The sequence below is a fragment of the Ixodes scapularis genome, unplaced genomic scaffold (genome assembly GCF_016920785.2).
Source record: "Ixodes scapularis isolate PalLabHiFi unplaced genomic scaffold, ASM1692078v2 PGA_scaffold2__306_contigs__length_199485367, whole genome shotgun sequence".
Taxonomy (NCBI): domain Eukaryota; kingdom Metazoa; phylum Arthropoda; class Arachnida; order Ixodida; family Ixodidae; genus Ixodes; species Ixodes scapularis.
In genome coordinates this window covers 27,695,308-27,720,286 of record NW_024609857.1, presented here as the reverse complement: position 1 = coordinate 27,720,286, position 24,979 = coordinate 27,695,308, and the positions used below count along the sequence as shown (strand labels likewise).

General features: G+C 46.2%; 1 protein-coding gene across 1 annotated transcript in view; it reads left to right on the top strand.

Moving 5' to 3' along the window:
* Positions 1-24,979, top strand: part of LOC8027543 (suppressor of lurcher protein 1) — a 94,816-nt gene that overhangs the window by 18,110 nt on the left and 51,727 nt on the right. Inside the window, exon 5 of the mRNA XM_029976425.4 lies at positions 19,599-19,815. Within this exon, the coding sequence (XP_029832285.4) occupies positions 19,599-19,815 (217 nt within the window). The remainder of the gene's footprint in view (positions 1-19,598; positions 19,816-24,979) is intronic.

The window sequence follows — 24,979 nt, the reverse complement described above, 5'->3', positions numbered from 1 at the left end:
CTTGCAGCCAATGCCACAAGCACGAGAGCTGGAAATCGCTGCTTTGAAGCGTTCTTCCGCAGAAGGAGCGCTCGCTTTATACATGCACTTGTCAAAGCCAGGAGCGCGGGCTAGCTCGCGCTTGTAGCTTCGGCTTCAGTCTCAGGTGGAGGGTGAAAAGATAGGCTGCGCAGCGTCGTCCACCGCTTTAAAATGCAAGCTCTGGTTTCTCCCACAGTGATAATGCTTCACAGCGCACAAGATCAGACACACTTAAAAAGAAAAATCACGCATACACAGGAAGAACACTCACGCAGCGCTGACTGACAACTCAAATGTATTATGCCTCATCTTCATCTTCACTCACTCCGATGCAAATGGCAGTGAAACAAAAAATCAAGGATCATATGAAAAAGAGAAAAGGCAAGAACAGAAAAAGGATTAAAAACAAAATATAGAAGGAAGAAAAATATAGAAGGAAAAAAGTAATGAATTCCCTGTACAGCGGACGTTGCTACTGTGCTTTTTCTATATAGTTCAACTCTTTCTCCGTTAAGGCTAGCGAAGGAGTGCTAACACATATCCTATCTAGCCTTACAATGTTAGCGGTTTCTACTATTTCCCGCGTCGTTTTGTCCCTGCTCTGTCCCAGTATGGTGCATTTCTCTAGGAGGGGAGAACATCCACACGCTCTGCAGTGGAGGCCTAAATGACCTGAGTTGGCATTTATGGCATTGTTGTGGTGCTCACGAAGTCGGTCATTTAGACAGCGACCCGTCTGTCCGATGTAACACTTGCCACATGTGAGGGGGAAGGAATAGATGACTCCCTCAATGCAGGACACGAACTTGTTCAGGTGGTTTTTGATACATCCAACTGGTCGACTAGATGTCCCATTGACCTTCTTGCACAAGCTAGAAAGTCTATTTGGCGCGGAGAAGACAACGTCTACGTTGACTCTATTGGCCATTTTCTTAAGCTTGTGGGATAAGTTGTGGATGTAGGGAACTATGACAGGCCTTGTGGTGCGGTCTCTGGTTCTGCGTGTTATAGCTCCTTCCTGCTTGACCTCCCTGAGTAGGACTTCGGCAACGGAAGTTAATAAAGACGGGGGGTAGCCCGCTAAAACCAACCGAGAAATTTGCATGTTGAAACTCGTAGGGACTGTGTGTTTGCAAGATTTTTCCAGAGAGTTTTTTAGGCATAGTTTTACAATGCCTCTTTTTACAAGCTTAGAGTGGGCGGAGCTATGGTTGAGGAGAGGCTTCTTTGCTCGAGGTTCGTACGACCAGCAGGTGTGATTGCTTTCAAAAAATAGTCGTAGGTCCAAGAATCTTATAGATCGCTCAACCGGAAGCTCATGGGTGAGTTTTAACGGGTGAAGGCAGTCCTTGAAGGTGGACAGAACACTGGCCACTAAGTCGGGGAAGGTTCCATTGTTACTGTCAAGTAAAATCAGGTAGTCATCCACGTACCGAAACACACGCACTACTTTGGACTGGTCAAGGTTATGCTGCAATAATCTGTTATGAAATGCCAGATAAAGGTCACTGAGTACAGGAGCTATACAAGAACCAATACATACTCCCGTTTTCTGCAGGTATGTTAAGCCTTCCCAGGTGGCAAAAGTAGAATTCAAGTAGGTGGTTATTAAATCTAGGAAACCCTTGACTGAGACGCCTGACGCGTTTTGAAAGGCTATGACACCAAAGGAGTCAACACTTTCTTCTATGCACCTAAGAAGACGGTCTTGAGGGAGGGCATAATAAAGGTCTTTGACGTCGATGGAAAAGGCGTTGAGACTTCTATCTGTGACATCATGGAGGAATTGCCAGACCTCATCTGAGCTCCTAATCAGGTAGGGATCATTGATGTCAAGAAGGTTTAGTTTGTCTTGGAGGAACACTGCGATGGACTTTTGCCAAGTGCCTCGTTCAGACACAATGACCCTGAGGGGGCAATCAGTCTTGTGCGTTTTTGCACTGAAGAAAATCTCAAGGCTGGATAATTTGCTTTTGTCGATGGATGAACAAAGTTGCTTGAGGTCAAGAGAGCTACATAGCTTCTTGGCTTGGCTTTTGATCTTACTTAAGGTGATATCTTGATGGCAATGGAAGACTGACTCAATGGCCGTTAAGGCCTTATTGCCAAACAAGGCCTTGTGCATGAGCACAAAACCGCCTTCTTTGTCTGCCGGCAGGAGAGATAAGCTATGCCCTCTTAAGTAGGTTTCAGCCCTTTTAATGGACAGTGGGCTGATCGGGGTTGTATGGCGCGAGAGAATGTCCACTCCTTCTGAAATACATCGATCATTTTCCGTATTGGAGGCTCGCTGTGAAACTTGCCTGACCAAGGAAACTTTGCCCCATCAGTAGGGCACGGCAGAAGGTTGTGCAAGATTTTACAAGCTGAGTGGTACCGGCAGACAAGACTATACCGGAACAGTTTGTACGTACAGTTATGCAACAATTTGAGTCCACCCTATGGAAAACGAGCATGGCGTGAGTACTCCAACCTCACTGACCGCACAACCGAATATCTGTGGCGACTCACTTTGAAGCATCTCAGATCCCTTACTCCTCAAAAGACACGACACCAAAGCCAACCTTTGCATGTAATAGGCGACATCCCTCTTCCACCAAGCGTTGAGCAGGTACTCAGCCTCGGTCCTAAGTTCGCGGTTGAACCCCGCAAGTCGGCACCTGAGTTACTTTCCTTGGTCAGGCAAGTTTCACAGCGAGCCTCCAATACGGAAAATGATCGATGTATTTCAGAAGGAGTGGACATTCTCTCGCGCCATACAACCCCGATCAGCCCACTGTCCATTAAAAGGGCTGAAACCTACTTAAGAGGGCATAGCTTATCTCTCCTGCCGGCAGACAAAGAAGGCGGTTTTGTGCTCATGCACAAGGCCTTGTTTGGCAATAAGGCCTTAACGGCCATTGAGTCAGTCTTCCATTGCCATCAAGATATCACCTTAAGTAAGATCATAAGCCAAGCCAAGAAGCTATGTAGCTCTCTTGACCTCAAGCAACTTTGTTCATCCATCGACAAAAGCAAATTATCCAGCCTTGAGATTTTCTTCAGTGCAAAAACGCACAAGACTGATTGCCCCCTCAGGGTCATTGTGTCTGAACGAGGCACTTGGCAAAAGTCCATCGCAGTGTTCCTCCAAGACAAACTAAACCTTCTTGACATCAATGATCCCTACCTGATTAGGAGCTCAGATGAGGTCTGGCAATTCCTCCATGATGTCACAGATAGAAGTCTCAACGCCTTTTCCATCGACGTCAAAGACCTTTATTATGCCCTCCCTCAAGACCGTCTTCTTAGGTGCATAGAAGAAAGTGTTGACTCCTTTGGTGTCATAGCCTTTCAAAACGCGTCAGGCGTCTCAGTCAAGGGTTTCCTAGATTTAATAACCACCTACTTGAATTCTACTTTTGCCACCTGGGAAGGCTTAACATACCTGCAGAAAACGGGAGTATGTATTGGTTCTTGTATAGCTCCTGTACTCAGTGACCTTTATCTGGCATTTCATAACAGATTATTGCAGCATAACCTTGACCAGTCCAAAGTAGTGCGTGTGTTTCGGTACGTGGATGACTACCTGATTTTACTTGACAGTAACAATGGAACCTTCCCCGACTTAGTGGCCAGTGTTCTGTCCACCTTCAAGGACTGCCTTCACCCGTTAAAACTCACCCATGAGCTTCCGGTTGAGCGATCTATAAGATTCTTGGACCTACGACTATTTTTTGAAAGCAATCACACCTGCTGGTCGTACGAACCTCGAGCAAAGAAGCCTCTCCTCAACCATAGCTCCGCCCACTCTAAGCTTGTAAAAAGAGGCATTGTAAAACTATGCCTAAAAAACTCTCTGGAAAAATCTTGCAAACACACAGTCCCTACGAGTTTCAACATGCAAATTTCTCGGTTGGTTTTAGCGGGCTACCCCCCGTCTTTATTAACTTCCGTTGCCGAAGTCCTACTCAGGGAGGTCAAGCAGGAAGGAGCTATAACACGCAGAACCAGAGACCGCACCACAAGGCCTGTCATAGTTCCCTACATCCACAACTTATCCCACAAGCTTAAGAAAATGGCCAATAGAGTCAACGTAGACGTTGTCTTCTCCGCGCCAAATAGACTTTCTAGCTTGTGCAAGAAGGTCAATGGGACATCTAGTCGACCAGTTGGATGTATCAAAAACCACCTGAACAAGTTCGTGTCCTGCATTGAGGGAGTCATCTATTCCTTCCCCCTCACATGTGGCAAGTGTTACATCGGACAGACGGGTCGCTGTCTAAATGACCGACTTCGTGAGCACCACAACAATGCCATAAATGCCAACTCAGGTCATTTAGGCCTCCACTGCAGAGCGTGTGGATGTTCTCCCCTCCTAGAGAAATGCACCATACTGGGACAGAGCAGGGACAAAACGACGCGGGAAATAGTAGAAACCGCTAACATTGTAAGGCTAGATAGGATATGTGTTAGCACTCCTTCGCTAGCCTTAACGGAGAAAGAGTTGAACTATATAGAAAAAGCACAGTAGCAACGTCCGCTGTACAGGGAATTCATTACTTTTTTCCTTCTATATTTTTCTTCCTTCTATATTTTGTTTTTAATCCTTTTTCTGTTCTTGCCTTTTCTCTTTTTCATATGATCCTTGATTTTTTGTTTCACTGCCATTTGCATCGGAGTGAGTGAAGATGAAGATGAGGCATAATACATTTGAGTTGTCAGTCAGCGCTGCGTGAGTGTTCTTCCTGTGTATGCGTGATTTTTCTTTTTAAGTGTGTCTGATCTTGTGCGCTGTGAAGCATTATCATGAATTACCGACTCGCCCAAGCTGAAGTTCTGACCTCCCACAGTGGTTCTCCCTAGAAAAGTTTCTCCTACACTACTCTTAAAGGTTCAAGGCTGCTCCTATAAAAGATATATATATATATATATATATATATATATATATATATATATATATATATATATATATATATATATATATATATATATATATATATATATATATATATATATATATCCCTATGTAATGAAATGTCTACTTTGGTTGTACCACGAAAAAAAAACTTTCCTTTCTAAGAAAATTAATTTCTTACGATCTCCCGACCGACAAAATAAAACTTCCCAAAAAGACTAGAACAGGTTTTTCGATGACTTGAACGAGAACGCCTCCGAGGATGTGGCAAACATTATTCAGCCTTAGGTTATAAACGGTTTATACTGGCAAACTAAAATAAAGAAGATCGACAAAAATAATATTGAACATTGTCGTTCTATACTCGGAGACAACGTTTTTTATTTCTTTTTTTAAAGTGAAGACTGCGCGAGCACAGCAATGATCGGCGCTCAATGTGCGCGAGGGCGTGGGTACCCATGAACCCATGGCTTTGGCTTTATTGTTATGAAGTTTTCCCAAATTTTAATGCAATATATTCAGCCATATTTTTAAGGCGAAAACCTTAATTATTCGATTGAGCGAAAACGGGTCGTATTAACCGATAAAGATACCATCGAGCGGCACGCGCCATTCAATCGTTTGCTCAAGGACGACGCTGTTTTTGGCTCCGTCCCTGCGGTCGTCCTAGAAGTCGTCCTAGGCCTCTAGGACGACCTCAATTCTCACATTACTAGAAAAACAAGCAACGGCGTCGGCGTGCCCGAAAGATGACCATCAAAAATACGTCATCAAGCGCCATCAGCGTAGTGTCATCAAGCGTTATCATACGCCATCAGCATGATGTCACTGCCGCAGGGCCGTGTGCAGAAGGTGCGCTTCGGACTTAATCTGTGGTTGTTGTGTGCTTTGTGCGATGGAGTCTGAGGCGGCCGCGTCTACATCTACGACCTTGAGATGGGCAGCAGCGTCCACATCTACGGCGGCTTCCACAGGCAAACGTGGCCACCCACGCAAATACGCCACAGCCTCCTGAAGTGTCCTCCCTTAGGCGTCGTTCTCGACGTCATCCTGGATGTCGTCCTCTAGGCATCGTTTTCGAAGTCGCCCTAGACGTCGTCCTTAAGGTCGTCCTAGACGTCGTCCTAGAAGTCGTCCTACACCTCGCTCTTGACGTCGTGCTGGAGGTCGTCCTTGAAGTCGTCCCAGAGGTCGTCCTATATGTCGTAATATAGGCATCGTCCTTGACGTGGTCCTAGACGTTGCCCTCTTAATGTAGAACAGTTGATTTCTATTACCCGCAATGGTGGAGCCAACAATAAAAGACGCGCTACGCGGCTTTTTTTTCTTGGCTTCACCATCTCAAGAGCGGCGCCTAGACGACGCTCTCGAGAACGACGTTCAGGCGTTGTTCTCGACGGCGTCCTAGACGTCGTCTTTAAGGTCGTTCTAGAGGTCTTCCTAGAAGTCGTTCTCGACGTCGTCCTAGACGTCGTCTCTGAGATTGTACGAGAGGTTATCCTAGACGTCGTTCTCTACGTCGTCCTTCATGTCGTCATAGAGGTCGTCCTAGACGCCGTACTTGGCGTCGATCTCTATGAAGCCGTCTTCGACGTCGTCCTATACGTCGTCCTAAACTTTATACGTGAAGAAACATTACTTGAAAACATTTCCTCCGAGGTTTTATAATACTTTCCCCTTCCTACTCGTAAGCAGTATTACGCCCCTGTCAGACGGCACCTAAAATGGCATTTGTGCCAAATGACATTGAGTGTAAATGTAATACCCGTGCCACACGGGCACCTCGAATGCCATTTACAACGAATGGTTGTGTGATCGGCGAATCAGCTCACAATCTGTCGCGCGTGGAATGCTCCACGCCCGGAGTGTCACGCGCTGATTGGCCGTCCGCTCAAATGTCATTCGTTGTAAATGGCATTCGAGTTACCCGTGTGGCACGAGTATAATTTAGGCACTGCCAGACGGCAACTCAAATGGCATTTAACCAGAATGCCATTTCAGGTAAACTGAGTTCCCTAACGGCTCGCAAAGAGCACTTTCGTCGGCAGCGCTCGATAGATGTTACGGGATTTCGAAAAAAAAACAAGGCAAATATTTGCGCAAAATTGTTTTACATCATTTTAATTGCGAAAATAATATGTTTAACGTATATGTCGCACATGCTTCACGCTCCTATTTGTTTATTGTACTCTCGGCTCCTGCTATCCAGTAGGCCTAATGGTTGTGAACCTGCCGTCTGCTCTCCTCGGTCGCTCTCGGTTTGTTGGTTGCAGTTACACTCCACATTTACGTGTTTTCACGATGTCGGAAGGAGCGTCTGCCGCGAAGAAAAGCCCGCCTGTCAAGTGGACAACTCGAGACACGTCTGCACTCAAACCACGTGAGACGAGGTCCTCGAATGTCTTCGGTAGCAGAAGCGGAATGGCGGGTCCTGCGCCGGCATGTGGGCGTTTTTAGAAGCCCTCGGTTTCCTCAAGACATATGCCACAGTCCATCACAACACCGAAACCTCAAGGAACAGATATAACTTGTGCGGGGGGTAGCCTGCTAAGTCAACAGGAGCTCGCAAAACAATTAGCGGAAGGGGCGGCCTCCTACTATTTGTTTGGCGTGTGTGGTTCGTCGCAGCACTGCGTACTTCGAACGAGTTCATTGCACGACCGGCATGGTCGTGTTTCATAGTAGCGGTCTTCACCTAGCAGCGCTTTATATTTCGTGTTTCTTGCTCAGGTCACAGCTCCCAATGTTGGCTGACATGCCTTGTCAAATATAGTACCCCCGGGCATATTCTGGGAAGAACGCAAGGCGACAAAAAGAGGTTACATTTTTTGAAGTGGTACAAATCTTTTAAATGATTTTTTTTTCTTTTAATGAACACAGTGTAGGTATTCGCCACCGTGAACTTTTACCGGCTTTTACATTTCCACTGACTTGCGTGTTACAAAAAGAAATAAAGAGAAATGCTCTATGAAGTCAGTCTCTGAAAGTTTCTATTTCTAGCTTTCTTGATGGGATGAAGAATAGTCCCATACTGTTTCAAAGCTAAATATGCTTCGTGTGTTTACATCTAACCATCATATCCCTAGGAATATGGTCCGTCCAAAGTTTTATTCCAAAACTTCCTAATTTGTTTTAAGAAGATATTGCATATACACATTGAATACAGTTGCTGCACAGTTGCCACTTAGGATATCTACATGTTCCAGAAAACATCTGCTGCTGGGGGCCACCATAGAAGTAGGCAAAGTGAGCTGGCTACATTACAGAGAAATCAACAAGTTCACGGGATCACTTCCTCTGAATAACAAGCGGCAATTTCTTGCAGCCATGGCCCACTTCTGTGACATTCTCCTCACTTGTTTTCTGACTTGCGGTGCAAACGCACTGTGTGAGGTGCCGTCTGGAAAACCAGTAACAAAACAAATGTGTGGGACTGACAAGGACAGTGCAATAGCCAGCGTCAGGGCCGCCGCTACTATTGACTTCAAGAGGGCTGAGACCTGTGGCAATGTCAGAGGTGATGCTATCCCAAGCAGCACGGATTTTGGGCAAGCAATGGCCAATGTCTGGCGATGGTCTTTTGGCCAGTGGCCTAAGAGAGGCTATTCATTGGCCAATGCTTGGCCGATGGCTGATGGCCAGCGGCCAGTGGCCATTGGCCAGTGGCCAGATAAAGGCCAGTAACCCGCCAGTCTCTGGCCACTGCCTGGCCATTTGGCCAAGGACCATTGCCAGCCATTGGCTGATGACTGGCCAACTCTGTGCTGCTTGGGATGAGTTCCAGAACAGGCCGACGAAACATTGGTATAAGGGCCGGCACAAGCGGCAATGTGCAACTTACAAGAGTAAAAAGGAAAAGACTATATAACCGTAGAAGCTGCTTCGGCTTAGTTTCGAAGCAGCCCGACATGCTCATGTAGAGCATCCAGAACATGGAAGTCACTTGCAGCAGCATTGATGGCATTACTAAACAAAATTACTTATTCTATATAGCCGTTCTATTTAAAGGGGCGGTGCAATGATTTTAACACTGAACGAATGTGCAGCTTGTATTTTTTATATTGTTTACTTCGGCATAAGTAAGAGAAAAAGTGCCACCATACCCCAAAATACCTATATTTCGCTGCGTAATCGTAAAATAAAAAAACGCCTTTTTTTCCCAACCTGCGGCCACATGGTGGCCGCAAATGGAACCTGTGGTGTGACGTCATTCGGAGTGGTTTTTGTAAGTGATAGTGTTAGGCAATTGTAAGCTTCCTTTAAGGTTAAGTTTAAAAAATCTGGTTGTTTAGGCATGCAGAAACGCTTCAAAAGTCTAACATTGCCGCTAAAAGGGAATGAATTATTTGTGGCGCCATCTACTGCAAGTCAACAAAACCTGCCGTCGCCGTCATCCGTCGACGCCCGAGGCGCCTACGGCGGCTACGCGAGCAACCCGGACGTTTTGTCTTTCCCTCGCTCGACGGAGTGCGTTGGTCATGGTCCGTAGTATCGTGGTATCGTTATTGTTCCTGGTGTCTCGACCTCGACTTCGACTTCGACTGCCCGCCGCGTCGCAAGCATCTTGCGCTCGACGTCGCTCAGGCCGTCCGCCCATGCCGCCATGTTGGTCGGGAATCGGCGGGAGAGCGGCGAGCCTGGCGAGCCGGCGAGCGCTGGGGAAACGGAAGCCAGAAGAACCCAACCGGAAACCAACGCCACTCCGAATGACGTCACAGGCGTAGCTGGTGCCGCTTCAATGTTGAGTTGGGTGCCAGAGATACCAATTTCTTTTATTTTTTTTTTTAATGAAAACTAGGGCAAGCAGGAAAGAATAGTTTTCGGTTTTTCGTTTTATATGTGGCCGGGATCAATTCCCGCAATTAATTAGCCAAAGTCCGCAAATCGTTGCACCGCCCCTTTAATAGTTGCAGATTAAACGAATTTGCTTAGCAGGAAAGATTTATGATATTCGTCTATGTCGTAACTTTCCATCATTAGAACTCTTCTATTCCACACAGCTGCGGGCTTCTGTCCACTGTCTTTTACCAAAACAAGGCACATTAGGCGTTTTTGTTTAGGCAGTGTGTTTATGTGTCTATGAGGTTCTGCAACAATACATTACGCTGTACACGAGAGGTTCAGCCAGTGCGGTATGACTGCTAGCCTGGTGATAAACAAACGCACATTGGCAAAATGATCATACAGATCGAAATGGGCAGGGGACACACCACCTGGATAGCAAAGTGGTACTGAATTTAGTACTCCAACCATGATTGACCCTAGTTTACAAATTGCGCATGACTGCTGCATGTGTTTTTGGCTGGGATTAATGTCGAACTTCTGAAGAACTGATTGACCACAAGTCCTAGCCGTATGCTGACTCGCCCCTCATGTACAATTGACGTGCCGCGGTTGATCAAGGAAGGTAGTTGATGTAGAAATTTCACTATGCATGCTCTACTATTTTGTAGTCTTGGCAAGGGCACTGAAATTGAGATCAACGGATTCTGCAGCGAGAGTTTTCGTTTCACGTGCTCCCAGCTGCAGTGCACTACCGAACTCAGCCACAAATCTCCCACCGCCATAGGAGACTGTTCTCATAACATCTGGAGGCGGCAATGCTTCTCACACCAATTTGTAAACACGGTTGAGAGCGGATGTTGTCCTGTGGTACTCCTTTAACCACCAAACACACAAGCACTTTGTCGCACCAGATTTCATCATCTTGACATACGTTTCGACCGTATGCACAAAGTCACTGGATAACCATCTGCCTCTCAACTCTTCCAAATGTTGTCACGCTGGTTACATTCAGGAAGACCATTAAGAAGTAATCGATGCTGGCTCAAGCTGGAGACACTCTTCACCGCAGTCAACAAACCAGATTATCTAGGATCATGTTCAACAACTGGCTCCAGTTCACTGCACGTATTAGCGAAGTTCTGTTTATGGTCAGGTGGATGCTGGGGTTTGGTACTTGGGTTTCTGAGGGCACATGTTTGAGTACACCCCAAACATCTTATATTTTCGGTCAGGAATCTTGCAGGTTTGATTCGCCCTACTATCCCAAATTAAGTGCTATACAACGAGGTGCACTTTGATGCCTGAGCTAGCAGTGGAATATGCACAAAGTAGCCCTCTCTGAAAAGCATTGCACTGGAAGCTTAGTATTTGTTACTGTAGAATTTGAAATATGATTGGTACTTATCAAACCTGTCACGAAGTCTTCAGTTGTCTTCCTACTTTCTTGCGAGATGTCTGGGCACATTATGTGTCAGTTATCTGTGAGTAGGAAAAAGGGTAATAACTTGACACGAAGACTCGCAAACAGATGTGCAGCTGAATGTTTCGGTCCTGGAAACAGAATGCAGCCTATAAATTCTCCTATGTGGATTGGAGCGCCGGACTAGGCGTGTTAAAATAAATATTTTTATTTCTCTCTGTCTCTCTCTCTCCTCTGTGGGGCGCTCATATCCAACGACTTCCTTCCAGTCGACCATTGGGCCGTTTACATTGCGGAAGGGGACAGCGAAGACTGTTCTCATCGTTCTCACTGTTGTGTGTGCGTAGTTGCACTCCGCATGCGACAAAGTTCTTGATGCAAAGGCCACAGGTCTTTCAATGCAGTCTTCTCCCACTTGGCTCAGTACAGCTCCCAGCCCGGACGGAGAGGTATCGCAGGCTAGCACTATGGGACGTGACGCATCGTAGTGTGCTAGAACAGCTGAGGATTCTAGCAGACCCTTGACATGCTTGTGCGCCCCTGCTGCCGTCTTCGCCCAGACCCACAACTTACACAACTTTTCCTTATCCAGAAGGCGATGAAGCGGTTCCAACACATAAGCGGCCCACTTCAGAAAACAACCATAAGGGTCCGAAGCTCCCAAGAACTACTCTAGCTCTGTCTTGTTCGTTGATTCCGGAGCATTTTTGATGACCTCCACCTTTTCGGCCAAAGAACTGACGTAGTCCTCCTTGATATGGTACCCCAGGAACGATATTTCCTTGACTCGGAAAGCGCACTTATCAGCATTCAGTCACAGGGCATCGTCCTGGATGCGCTGTAGCGCCCTCTGCAACCAATCGTCGTGTTCAGCTACCCTTTGTCCGACAATAAGAATGTCATCCAAAAACACTGCACTCCTTCGGGGCCGTTCAAGATTTCTTCCATATAACGCTGGAAGATGGCCACAGCCACGGCCACAGCAAACTAATCAGGTCACCTAGAAAATCCTCTTGTGCGTTGTTATAGTCAACAACAAGTAAGTATCCTCGTCGATGCCAAGTTTCTGATAAGCTTGATCCAGGTCAAGCCGGGAGGACTCTGAGCCACCTCCCAGCCTTGCTAGCAGCTGTTCCGGAGTGGGTAGTGGATAAGTCTCCCCCTTGAAGACTGGGTTGAGTATTCCCTTGTAGTCACTGCAAATACCCATCTTCACATTCTTCTTTAGAATCAGGACGATAGACCTCGGCCAAAAAAAAAGTTTGACCGGAACGTAGATACCTTGTTCCACCAACTTCTCGGCGGCTTCGTCCACTTTCGGCAAAAGCGCGAACGGTGCTTGTGTAATTTAGGTGCGGCTTGATCCTCCTCTTCAATTCGTACAGGGGGACCCTTGCTCTTCCCCAGCTCGGGCATGAATACTTCCGAGAGGTCCTCGAAGAGAGTTGACACCTTCGTCTTCAATGTGTGCTGCTGGCTTACAGCTGGATGGCTCTTCCCGTTCCGGTTCCGGAAAACAAGGGCTCCATGAAGCTTATGAAGCCCTTCCGAGGAGATGAACAACGGTTGGAACCAGTCCCATCCCAAAATGCTGATTCCAGCCGCTTCGTAATGAATAGCGGAAGCTTAGCTTCTCTGCCGCCATACTTGACTTGCAACTTCACCTCTCCCACTAGATGCACAGTTTGCTGAGTGTAAGTTCGGACTCTTCAGGTGCACGGTCGAAGTGTCTTCTTGAAGAGTTCTAGCTTGCACGTTGTCCTCGGGTTGACGATGGAGCACCCGGAACCAGAGTCCAGCCCCATAGGTACTTGGTTTCCGTTTACCATGACGGTTGCCATGAGTGCTGGTAGGTCACTTGGAATGTGGTAAAGTCCGTACAGCCTGGCGCGTCCAATTTTTGAGCACTCGACTTTCCTGGGCGGTTGTCGCTGCACTTGGTTCGGTTCCCTGCCGCTTTCTTCTGACGGCAGGCTCGGATTATGTGTCCCTTCCGCTTGCAGAAACGGCACTCCGCGTTGCGGAAACCACAGTTTGTAGAGTCATGATCACCATTGGAGGGCGAGAGCATCACAATGTTACCGACTCTCGAGAAGGTTTTTGTGTTCCGTCCTGCTTGCTGACGCCCTTGGGCATTTGCTGAATGCAATGCAAGTCAAACGTCGACGGCGCAGTCGACAGAGTTAGCTTGGAACGTTTCTTTGAAACTCCACAGAACTGAGAACGTTCTATAGGTTCTAAACATAGTTTTTAAAGTGCTAGAAACTAGCACTCTCATCTCGTATTTAGAGGCAGGTATTTAGTCATTGCCACTTCATCAAGCCGGCACACCGATTCCCGTTTTGGCACAATTACGAAGACGATTAGTCCGGTTGTGTTTTAAGTTTGAAACAAGATCGCCTAAATTTTCTAAGAGCTAGAAATTCATGTAGTGATGCTATTTCTACTAGTTCATACATCAATATCGCTTAATACATTGTATTTCGTTACAATAAACGTTCTCTCCCTTTTTTTGCAAAAAGAGTACTTACTACCCTATGTTGCTTTGGCAATCGCTGGCACTGGAACTTGATGCCATAGGTGGCAGTCGTCCAGCTACTCGCTATGACCTGCGGGAGTCCATGGACAGTTTGTTTATCCCGTGTGTGTTTAACCGTTTAGAGATCTCGGCGGCACTCACGATCTTCGGCCAGTCGAGTCGGAGGCTGGATGCGATCACTTGGCAGTGGAGTGCCCCACGAAAAGGAAGTTGGCGATGGTTCTGTCTTCCGCCGTGGAGTATGGCTTTGCAGCAGCGACTCGCTTTCTCACTGGGGTGGTTAGATGCACAGAAGTCACTCGGTGACCAAGCACTCTATGTAACGCCGACACGCATTCACAATGTACTTGATCTCGTTGCCGGAATCACCGAAACGGCTGCTTGAAGACGAAGTACATTAGTAGGTACGGTAGCCTGTCTTCGAACTGAAGCACGTGGAATGCGCCTACGACGAAGATGGGGGACGGCCTTCTCAACAGCCGGAGACGTTCAAACAAAGACCAACCCATACCGCCGTGATAGCAACGGCGGAAGTTCAATACGGCATCCTGGATCCCTCGCAGACGTAGAAGGGAACACGGCAAACGAAGACCGAGCTTGAGGGACAGCCAGAGCAAGCAAGCACTGCCGAAATTACCGAAAGAACTAATAGCGAGCAAGCTGTCAGCTGGCTGATGGATTTCGCCCTAGGCTTCGCCTCATGGTCGCCACAAAACACCTAGTCTTCGTCAGAAATCGAAGGTATTTAAAATTAGTACGCGCAACTTTCTATACCGGTTTTTTGTTATTTTTGGTGTCCCAGCAGACAACAAAAAAATAGTGTTTCGCCGTGTTGAAAATGTTTATTGACGCCATGATTGACGCAAACGTTCTTTCTGTGCCCGAGGTGACTTTGCAACCTCAATCACAATAAACATCACCTAAGTGTCATTTAAGTTATCGTTTGACAGATGCCATTTTGAATGTAATTTAAAAAAAAAAGTGAATGTCATTTTGAGTCAATGGCATTTTAGGTGCCGTCTGAGAGGGGTATTAAGTTTACCGTCATAATTTTTTTCTCGCTTTTTAAAAAAGAAAAGTAGCCATTTATGCGAGCGCTAAGCAATAAAAAAATTTGGAGAAAAAAGTGTCGTGATGAATTAATATTTTATACTAAGAATCCATATTAAAAAGTACAGTCAGAGGCAATTTGACCTGCGACAACGGAGCGAGCGGCCACGGGGAACAATTGCCGTATGCAGCGCTGCGTTCGCTTTTTCGCTCTGGGGAAGAGGCTACGGAAGCAGTCCACGTTTCGATGCCGGGGGAGATCCAATCAAAACAAATGCCCCTTGCGCTAGAATGGCCTTCTATCATATCAGATAAGCTCTTTTTTGTACAATAATTTTCTGCGTTTTATCTTTCGCCTTCTCTTTGTAAATTTTGACTGTATTCCTCAAAAAGTCAAACGCTCCGCTGTTTCATTTTGATCATGGAAAGTAAGCCAAGAATGACTAATAGTTCATTTATAGGCGTGAACCGAATATATGGTAGCATAGAAGTTTTCCTAATAATACTGTTAACGGCTAAGGTAAAAAACGACTGCATAAGGATAGTTTTTTTCTGTGTCTGATTCTGTGTGCGTGTGCTCGGGAATTTTGCGGCTGCAATAACAGAAACATTGTCTTCAGCGTCGTCTTTATTTCCTCATACCACGAAAAGTAATCGATTCGTCTTAGAATCTCTTAAAAGAAAAATGAGATTTCTAATCACATCTAGTCAGAAGTTATTTCCAATAAGCTAAAAGAAAAAAAAAAAAAAGTTGGGCATCCGGCACTACTAACCGCGCACTCCCGCTCCCTCAGTGCTTATCACCTGTCGAAGGCGCCTGGGTATGGACTCACAGAGGTTGCTGGTGAGGCTCGGGATGGACTGGAGGTTGGTCCATTCTTGTTCGACTGCTTCCCAAAGGACTTCTGAAGAAGCCTGATGAAGGTCCCGCGCCAACAGATTCCGTTTCATTAGCCCCCATATGTTCTTGATCATATTTAGATCCGGCGACCTTGGTGGCCATGTCAATTGCCTTACACCTAAGCCGTCGAGCAGGCTCTGCACTCGGCCAGCTGTGTGGATCGGACTGTTATCTTGTTGCAAGATAAAGCAGCCGTCAAAAGTCAAATTTCGGGGTTTTACGTGCCAAACCAACGGCGGGCATCTGGCACGCCTCAGCGGAGGACTGAGGATTAATTTCGACCACCTGGGGATCTTTTGACGTGCAACCGAAAGCTCGGTTACACGGCGTCTTCTCCGCAATAAGCCTCCGTCAGATTGCGGGCACCTCGGCCGGGATTCGAACCCGCCACATGGGGATCCGAAAGCAGCCGTCGGAGAACTGACCATCCAAGGCGAGAGGAAGCAAGGTATAACAGAGTATGCCACAGTATTTCTCCGACGTCAGCCTTCCGTCGATTCGCGTGAGTGAGCCCAGCCCTTGCGCAGTTATGGCCCCCCATACGCTGACCGAACAACGACCGCTCGTCGCCACTTCTTGCACGTAGTGAGGGTCATACCTGTATAAAAATAAAACAACACTTATTCACTTAACTAGAAGAGAGAAGGCCAAGAGAAGTTCAGTATATGGTTTTTGGTCTCACCGTTTGCAAGTAGGTCGCCACACACGTTTCTGCTGGTCCCATTCAGACGTGAACGTAGACTCGTCTGTGAAGATGACTGAGGCCCAGCCGCTGACATCCCAGTACCGGTGGGCTTCTGCGAATGCAAGTCTTTGCTCCTTGTGGCGTGAAGTCAGGAGCGGTTCCTGACATGCAATACGACTCCGAAGCCCTACGTCGTGAAGCCGCCGCCCGATGGTTTGGAGCGAAACTTGGAGGCCCAACTGCCCTCGTATTTTTGCTGCGGTTATACTTGGCTGGTCAAAAGCTGCACTAGCAATCCGCTCGTCCTCCTGACGAGTCGTTGAACGGGGTCTTCGCCTGTGCGCCGCATCAGCTATACGCCCTTCATTCCTATACGCTGGCACGATACGATTTACAGTGTTCAGTGCATATCCAAATCTAGAAGCTATAGTTCTTTGACTTTGTCCGTCCCGAGACAGGGCACATATACTAATTCTATCTTCTAGTGGCACCCGTGACATTACGGCAACATCTGTGAGTCGCCTCAAGATCAGCTTATCTTATAAGTCGGGCTAAAACAAAGATAAAGTATATCCCATGCTTCCAACACCCGAATAAAAACTAACAAACTTAAGCAGTCTTCGCGACTTCGCGGTAACTTGTGAAAAACCCATCGGCCAGCACTTGACAGAAATTTGACGCTTACTTTTCATGTGTTTGCAAAAATAATTCTTGTTTTTCTGAAACAAAACAATGAACATGTCGGCTGTAAATGTGGGATAACATTTTTACAGATATGTGAGAAAAATGTATCCGTTTACTTTTAGTTATATTTTTGTTAGACTAAACTATGAACCGTAAACTGAAATCAAGTTGGACTCATTACGTGCGAAAAAGCTGATAGTAATGCCCGACGGCTTTACAAACTCATGCTACGATATGAGCGCCCGAACGGGAGCAAATCGATATAGCCTTGCCAAGAGAACAATAAATATACTTTAAAATATAAGTCGGCGTATTTTGCTAACCGCTTCGAAATGCCGCGCCGCATAGCCGGTCCTTCTTAATCACTCCCCCCTTTCCTTCCTCCCCCCCCTCCCCCGTTTCTACAGAGTGGACCAGTCCGCCGAGTCTCGTTCCCACAACTACGCGGCGACCGCTGCGCCCCATGCAGCATTTTGCCTGCTCCGCCGGCGTTCACGTTGTCGCGGGTCAAATTGCCTCTGGCTGTATCTGACGTGTTCATAATCCTTCCAATTTCAAGTTTTGAAGTTTTCGAAGTTTTCGTTTAAAGGCACTCTGTGCTGAATATACCGACGCCCGTCCCTTTGACATACTCCATAGGCGCTTTAGATGCATGGCGTTTATGGGTCCTTTGAGACGTTATTACGTCACCTGACGTCACGGTGTCGCGTGGCCATAAGGAACGTATATAACTACCAGAGTAGCAAAACTCCCAAGCTTGACGCACCCAGATAGCGTATCAGTCTCTTTTTCTTTCCTGTGGTCAGCATGAGCTTTTAAAAAGAATGTTTTTGCGTAAAACAGACAAAAAAAAGCTCTATTCGTGGTGTTTTTTTTTTTTTTTTTTAAGTTGGTACAGAATGACAGGAACGTGATGTTTTCATAAAGTATTAGTTTACAAGGTTTTTCGGCACAATTAAAATTGTTTTTATAGAACCTACAAGCATGTCTCACTGCTGATTTCAGGTAGCGCGTCCCGACGTGGGCGCGCGTCCTAATTTCAGCGGTAATTCGCTGCGATTGTGCTCGGAAGTCGGGGGCTGGCAGCCATGAATGGCAGCCCTGAAACCACTTCCACTGTAAACGTTTCGGAGCCAAAATGGCCGATCAAAGCAAATACTGAACAGTAACGGACGCTATCGAATGCTACTTTGGTGCAGCCGTGCAGTTCCCTGACTGGCCGCTGCGGAAGAAATGGTGGTGTTGCGATCGTATTTAGTTCGGTTCTCGAGTACTGATCGGAGCGCCCCAACTGAGTATTCTAGTAACGTAGGCTTGTATAAATGAAAAGGTGGCCTGTGAGGCGTCACCGCATCACGCTGTTGGCCATTTCTACATGTACTGGCCAAAAAAAAAGAAAAAAGTTCGGTGGTGCGATATGCATGCAGCAGAAGGCGTTGTTGGCTGTAACGCGTTACAAGTAATGGCATTACATGTAACGCGTTACTTTTGGAGCAAAGTTGAAAGTTGGGCCAGTTGTTTTATGGTTCTTTAAATACTTAAAAGCGCCGAAAAAGACAAGGACAAAGAAGTGGAACGACACAAGGCGCCTCGCAACTGTTGTTTTATTTTGAAAAGTACATGCATTTATAGGCCCCAGAACCCTGTTAGTCATCAGCGTGTTCCTCGCAATGCTTCTCTCAAATATTCAAACTCACTCTTTGACAGGGCGAGTGACGCTTCACTTATGCACTCAACGCCCTTATCCCTAATTGCATACGCCTCGTACAGCTCTCTGCTTGTTCGGTCGCGATAACGAGCCAAAATCTTAATGTCATGTAGCACTGGCGTACACGGGCCTCTATTACAATGAATGGCGAGATTCAAGAAGCGAGAAGTGCGCCTTGTGTCGTTCCACTTTTTTGTCTTTGTCTTTTTCGGCGCTTTTAATTATTAAAAGAAGCTTTACTTTTACTGTAGTAACGTAATCGTTACATTTTTTTCTTCAAAACAGTAACACATAACATACTTATTACGTTACGTATTCTGAGTAACCTAAACGTCATTACGTTACTAGGTAAATATTTTTCCCAAGATTAAATCAAAAACTACATTTAAATTGTTGTTCGTGTTTCTAGGCGCCAAGTCATATATTCTTGCGTCTTCTGCGTTTTCTTGTCACGCCTATTTTTCGTGTTTTTGGTTGTTGCAGCGAGTATTCAGGTTGAACTGTAAAAAATATAAGTTTAATACGTTAAGTGTCTGCATGCTTATAATGTTTCTTGAAATATGACGATTTATTCATCAATAAAAAGTAACGCAAAAGAAACCTGTGTTACATTTTATCAGTATTTGTAAGGTAGCGTGATCCCTTCATCTCGAGAGAACTTTGGTCGCTAACACTTTGCTTTAATTTGCAAGGAACGTGTAACGTATTTTGTTGCTTTTTGTTTTTGTTAACTATTACAGCACTGGCAGCAAGCCAACCACAATGGCCGCTTAAAGTGACACCAGTGCCAGCCAAGTTTAGAGATCGGGGGCTTGCTGAAAGTGTAGGCATTTAAACACACTTTCGAGGAACCACCGATATAAAACAGGGAAGAAAGAAACTCAAACCGAACACTGCTCTTATTTCAGAAAACTTCGAGGTGGACGGTGTGCTGCTACCGGGCACGTCTTGCGACTACGACTTCGAGAGCGGAAACCGCACCGAAACCCACGGACACTTCTACTCGCCTCTGTACCCGTCCACGTACCCGAAGAACGTGCGCTGCGCGTACAGCTTCATCGCGCGCTTCAACGAGCGGGTGCGGCTCACATTCGAGAAGATTCGACTCCAGCAGGGTGACTTCAGGTACACATTACTTTTAGCCTGTTTTAGGTAGGCCGCAGACTACATGGTTTTAGCCGCCAGAAAACGCCAATAAACGCCAGCCGGTGTCAAAGGTACAGAAATGTGTTAAATCCGAAAAACACCGATTTCTGAAAATGTTTGATCTAAGCGAGTACTATCTTCGCCGAAACCCTCCGTCCTTTGACATTCGTTGGGCGCGTAATGAGGGGGACTGATGAGCATCTGCCGTTGTCAAAAAATTCAAAATCGGTTGAAACCGAAAACCGCCGATTTTCAAACATTTCCCTATAAACGTGTGCTATTTTCGTCAATAACCTCCCTCCCTAAAAGTTTGTCTGCCGCGTTGAAAGAGGAATTAGTAACCTTCAAAGGGCAGTGGCATCAAATTTAGGTCAGTCAGTCTGTTACCCCGAACGCTCACGTTTTTGCTTTGTTTCATTTGGGGTAAGCTACACACGAGAGTGTTCTAAGCTTCACTGGCTGCCCCTATATATCAGCTGAATCTTGCGAAAGAAGCAATAGCAAACTACTTTTTTCGATCACAAACATTTTGTTTGAAAAAAACTTCAATTAGTGCTGTCACTCGAAGCTGAAGTGCAGTAGGATCAAACGAATATACCTCCGGGTGATTACATTAAAGAGTGCACTCACTTTGACCCGTGTTCGGACTCGTGGTCTATCGTTTGCAAGCACTGTCACATAATGACAAGCGCCTATCGTTATACACGAACCCAACTCTGCTACGTCACGCCGCGGTGGTGGCGCGTCAGGCGCACTTCCGGTCTGGGGCGGTGGGCGGAAGTCGCCGTGCCGTACATGCGTTCCTGTGTTCTTTTGGAAGAAACCATACAAAAAACCTGCCTTCTCGTCAAAACGGCGCGATGGAGGCTGTACCAAAAGAGTCTGGAAAGGTTTGAAGATCAGTTTTCATGTGTTTCTGCCTCCTTCGCTGTTCAGAGAACGTGAATAGTAGCCGTGAAAAGGGCAAACCAGACGCTGTCGAACTATGATTGCTTGTGCGAGCAACACTTTTTGGTCACCAGATGTATTTGTTTTGTTCCATCATGAACGAGGGAAAACTGCCAAGTTGTCCGGACCACCCGCGGGTTCAGTGCGTCTGCAAATTCAAACGGCCGCCTGATCGTTCGAACTGTCGTCTGCTCTTTGTCGTCTGCTCGTTCAAGCAAAAGCGACCCGCAGACCAAACTTTGACTCAGTGATTGCGATGAAAAGTAATTGCAGGCCTCAAAAGACTTAAGTAGGCTCGGTTTAAACAGTCGATACAAGATGTTGATCATTGATACCAGTGGTCATCACCGACTTGTTACACCTCATTCACTTGGTCTGTTCCCGTTTGCGATGCTCATTATTGACGTCGATCCCCGGCGCTACCGTCTACGCTTCTGCTGCACGAGTGACGTCGCAACCGAAAATAGCTAGAAGAATCTCATCATGGTTTCGGCCTCCAATCTGCGGCGTTCACGCGAGTGAATCTCGCATGTCAAATTGTTTACGCAAAGTTTAGCACCGTAACGAGCCTTGATAATTTCGCTCAGGCGACTAAAGTTGTAAGACATTGCTATGAGGACGTAGAATTGACTAATCCAAAGCGAAAAAGAGTACGCAGACTCACACAGACGCCGACAACGTGACATTCCAATGGTTTGTTCACGCGGGACGCGGTGCTTCTTGCCCACACTCCATTGCGCATCCGTTCGAACGGTCGTCTGCTCTTTCAAACTTGTCTGCTTTTTGTCGTCAGCTCGTTCAAATGACAGCGTTCGGTAAACCAAACGTTGACCCAGTAATTGCGATGAGAAGTAAGTGCAGGCATAAAAAATTTTAAGTTTGATGGTTGTTTGGGGTAAGTAGGCTCAGTGTAAACAGCATGGATACAAGGAGATGTTGATCATTGTTACCAGTGGCCATCACCGACTTGTACTGCCCGATTCTACTTCCGATTTTTAGTATCGGCGTCCACTATGTTAGCTACTGTCCACGCTTTTGCAGCCCGAGCGACGTCGCGACTGAAGATAGCGAGCAGAATCTCATCGTGTTGGTCAGGCTTTAGCGCGCATTCTACGGCGTCCACGTGAAAGGACTCGCCGCACGTCACATTATTTACGCAAAGTTTTGCGGTGTAACAAGCCTTGTTAATTTTTCTGAAGCCGCTCAACTAGTCAGTCATTGTCAGGACGTAGAATCAACCATTCCAACGCGAAAAAGAGCACGGGGACTCACACTGACGCCGACAACAACGCATTTCAATGATTTGTTTATGGGCGATGGCGAGCTTCTTGCCCACCCTCCATCGCGCATGCGCGGCGGCGGTGGCGTCCGCTAGGGGCACTCCGGTTTGTTTGTAAACATGAGTTGATGTACAGGGTTTAAAATTCGTAAATTATATTTCGACCCTTCGTTGTTGTCTCTTAAGAATTTTTTTGTCCGTTAGCAGTTCATTTTGATCGATAACGAACTTGCGTAACATTAACACAGAACAAATAACAGAAATACGCCAATTTCTAGAAAAAAAAATTAAGCGCCTAAAAGTATCTCTTAGATTTTCCTTATTAACAAAGGCCGAAAAACCTTCAACTCTCGTTCGTTTCTGTGCTCCTCCTGCCTGCTTCATGAGCTCCGCTCCCGGTTCACGACGAACATTAGCAAGGACGTGGTACAGCAGGGGCGGGGCCACCACCCACCGCAGTTATGGTTCTAGTTAATGGTAGTTTAAGTGTCCAGTCCTCCGCAATCAAAACAAGCAAATGTGACGTCAAAAGACTGAAAAATGCAAGGCAAACTAAAGTTTCACACTGACTCGTCGAGCAGGCCGACAGGCCCTCTCTGAATTCGTTTATTGTCCCCATGAAAAATACTCCGTCGACCCTATAGACCCCTTTCGAAATACTTCCCTCTTTTTGCAGCTGTGGAATTCCTACACAATGGCGGAATAAAGCCTCAGCGTCACGGTACAATGAAAAGAAAAACAAAACAAAAAACACCGAACAAAAATAGGTGATGAGCGCAGTGACGTTGCACTTTCGACGCTATTTGATTGGTTCGTCGGCTCGTAGCATTGGCCGTGCTCCGACGTTCGCAATATTATAGAATGACTTGCACTTTCCTCGATACAGTTGTTCCGCTATTGTGCAGCGGTACCGACCTTACAATAATCGGCACGTGACTTTCTAAATGGGTCTCTTATCACTTGCAGCGCCTACTCAGTCACCTAGAATGAACCTTTTCCACATACCGACGGCACCAGGCGGTGGCCGCACGAACTAAATATCAAGGAAGTGACCTACCTGCGCTACCAATCGATAATGTGAGCTATGTTGCGGCGCGTGCTCAACGTGACTTGAAAGAGGGGCATCCGTAGCGTCCACCCAAACGCCGTATTTTGCTTTCCGGCCACTTTCCTTTTTTGTGTAACACAGTTATATATATATATACTGCAATTCCGTGTTCTACTCGCTGATCCACAGCCTCCTTCCGAATTTCCTCGATTTCTCGCGCCGACTTTCGCCACTTGGCATCGGGTGATCGCGCGTCCGCCGAACGCTTCTCGGAAAAGGTCCATTATAGCCTTTCATATCTGCAACATCGAAATGTAGTAGAGTCAATGACAACTTAAGACACGCAAAATGGGGCGATTCTAGAGCCTCTGGTTATTGCTCCAGAGTCAACGAGATTGTGGTATAGTTTTTCATTTCTGCGACATCCAACGTCGATGAAGCAACTCAAGCTTGAAAGTACACGAGCACAAAAGCAGCACGACTAATTTGTTTCGAAACTTATGGCGGGGGCTTCCAGTTGCCGTACTGTGCTTCAATAAAGCGAGTCCGGGGCTCCATTAGTACACAATTTACCAATATACTGCACGGCACTATATTGCCGACATGGTTTGTACACCTACCTACGTTGTTTGAGGCGACGCATTAGGATTACAAAACTGTGAATTAGATGGTCGCGTCAGAATCGAGGTGTTAAATCCTCCGAGCCACAGTTAATTATGGAGAATGGGAAACTCGGGGAGATTAGGCGTAGTTAGTCGGATTACATTTCCCGTTAGCTCCATTATTGTGTTCACAATTATAGCTTCGTAATTAGTTCTTCGGCGTTATTATCGGTTAACGCCACGACCTTATTGACTGTGGAGTGATAATAAGATTCTAGCGGCTCCCTCCGCGTCCCGCTTGACTTCAACCGTCAGTGTCAGATATAGGGGGTGTAGTACTTACACCCTTTGTCGCGCATGTAACATCTCTAAAACTACATTTTTATGTCCTGCAAAGTGACGACGAAGTAAGGACACCAGCTTTCACGAGCTGCAGCTTGATAGCTGTGGGATATAACTAGGGTTCCCATTCTTATCGGTGTATACTGATAAACACCGGAAACTAACCCCGATGCAGTCTTAAAGACCGACGTATAGTTCGCGCTTTCCACTTCTGCCGCCTCCTCCTTTCCTATATTCTCTTCGCTTTTTACCTTTCCCCAAATTCGCTGCCCTCGCAGCTTAGGAGAAGGGGAGCGCTAAGAGGATTATCTTCCCTGCAGAAATTCCAGGTTGTACGTCGGCCTTTAACTAAATCGGTGAAAACCGTAAAACTCCGAATTTGAGCTGTCTTGAATAAAAACAAAACATAACAAAAGACGCCTGTTTCACATGAAGTAATCTACCTTTTTTTTTCTTTTTTTTTGTCTTTCGTTGACTTGGAACACAACCATACTAAACTGTCCTTGGAGTTGTTCCTTTCTATCGAGACCCTATTCCTTGCCCCGTTTCTTTCTCTTATCTTCACCAGCATGACGGTGAGTTTCCTGGAATATGGAAGAAAAAAGGACTCGGGAGTGGAATTGGGGTCATTAAAGGCATCCAAACCAGCCCGCAAAACGTTGCCCGGAATAATGCGAAGAATAGAATCCACCTTTTTATACATATATATATATATATATATATATATATATATATATATATAACTTCTACAGGCCGGCAGGAGTCAGGAGTCAATGTGTGCCGAACCGTTTGCACCAGGTAGAAAAACAGCCAGAAAAAATAATTTAAGATTAATTGTGTAAAGGTTTTTGGTATTTGTTCAATAAAGTAGTGTAACGTCAGGTGCGTTGTAAATTATAATATTTCCTACAGTAACTATACCGT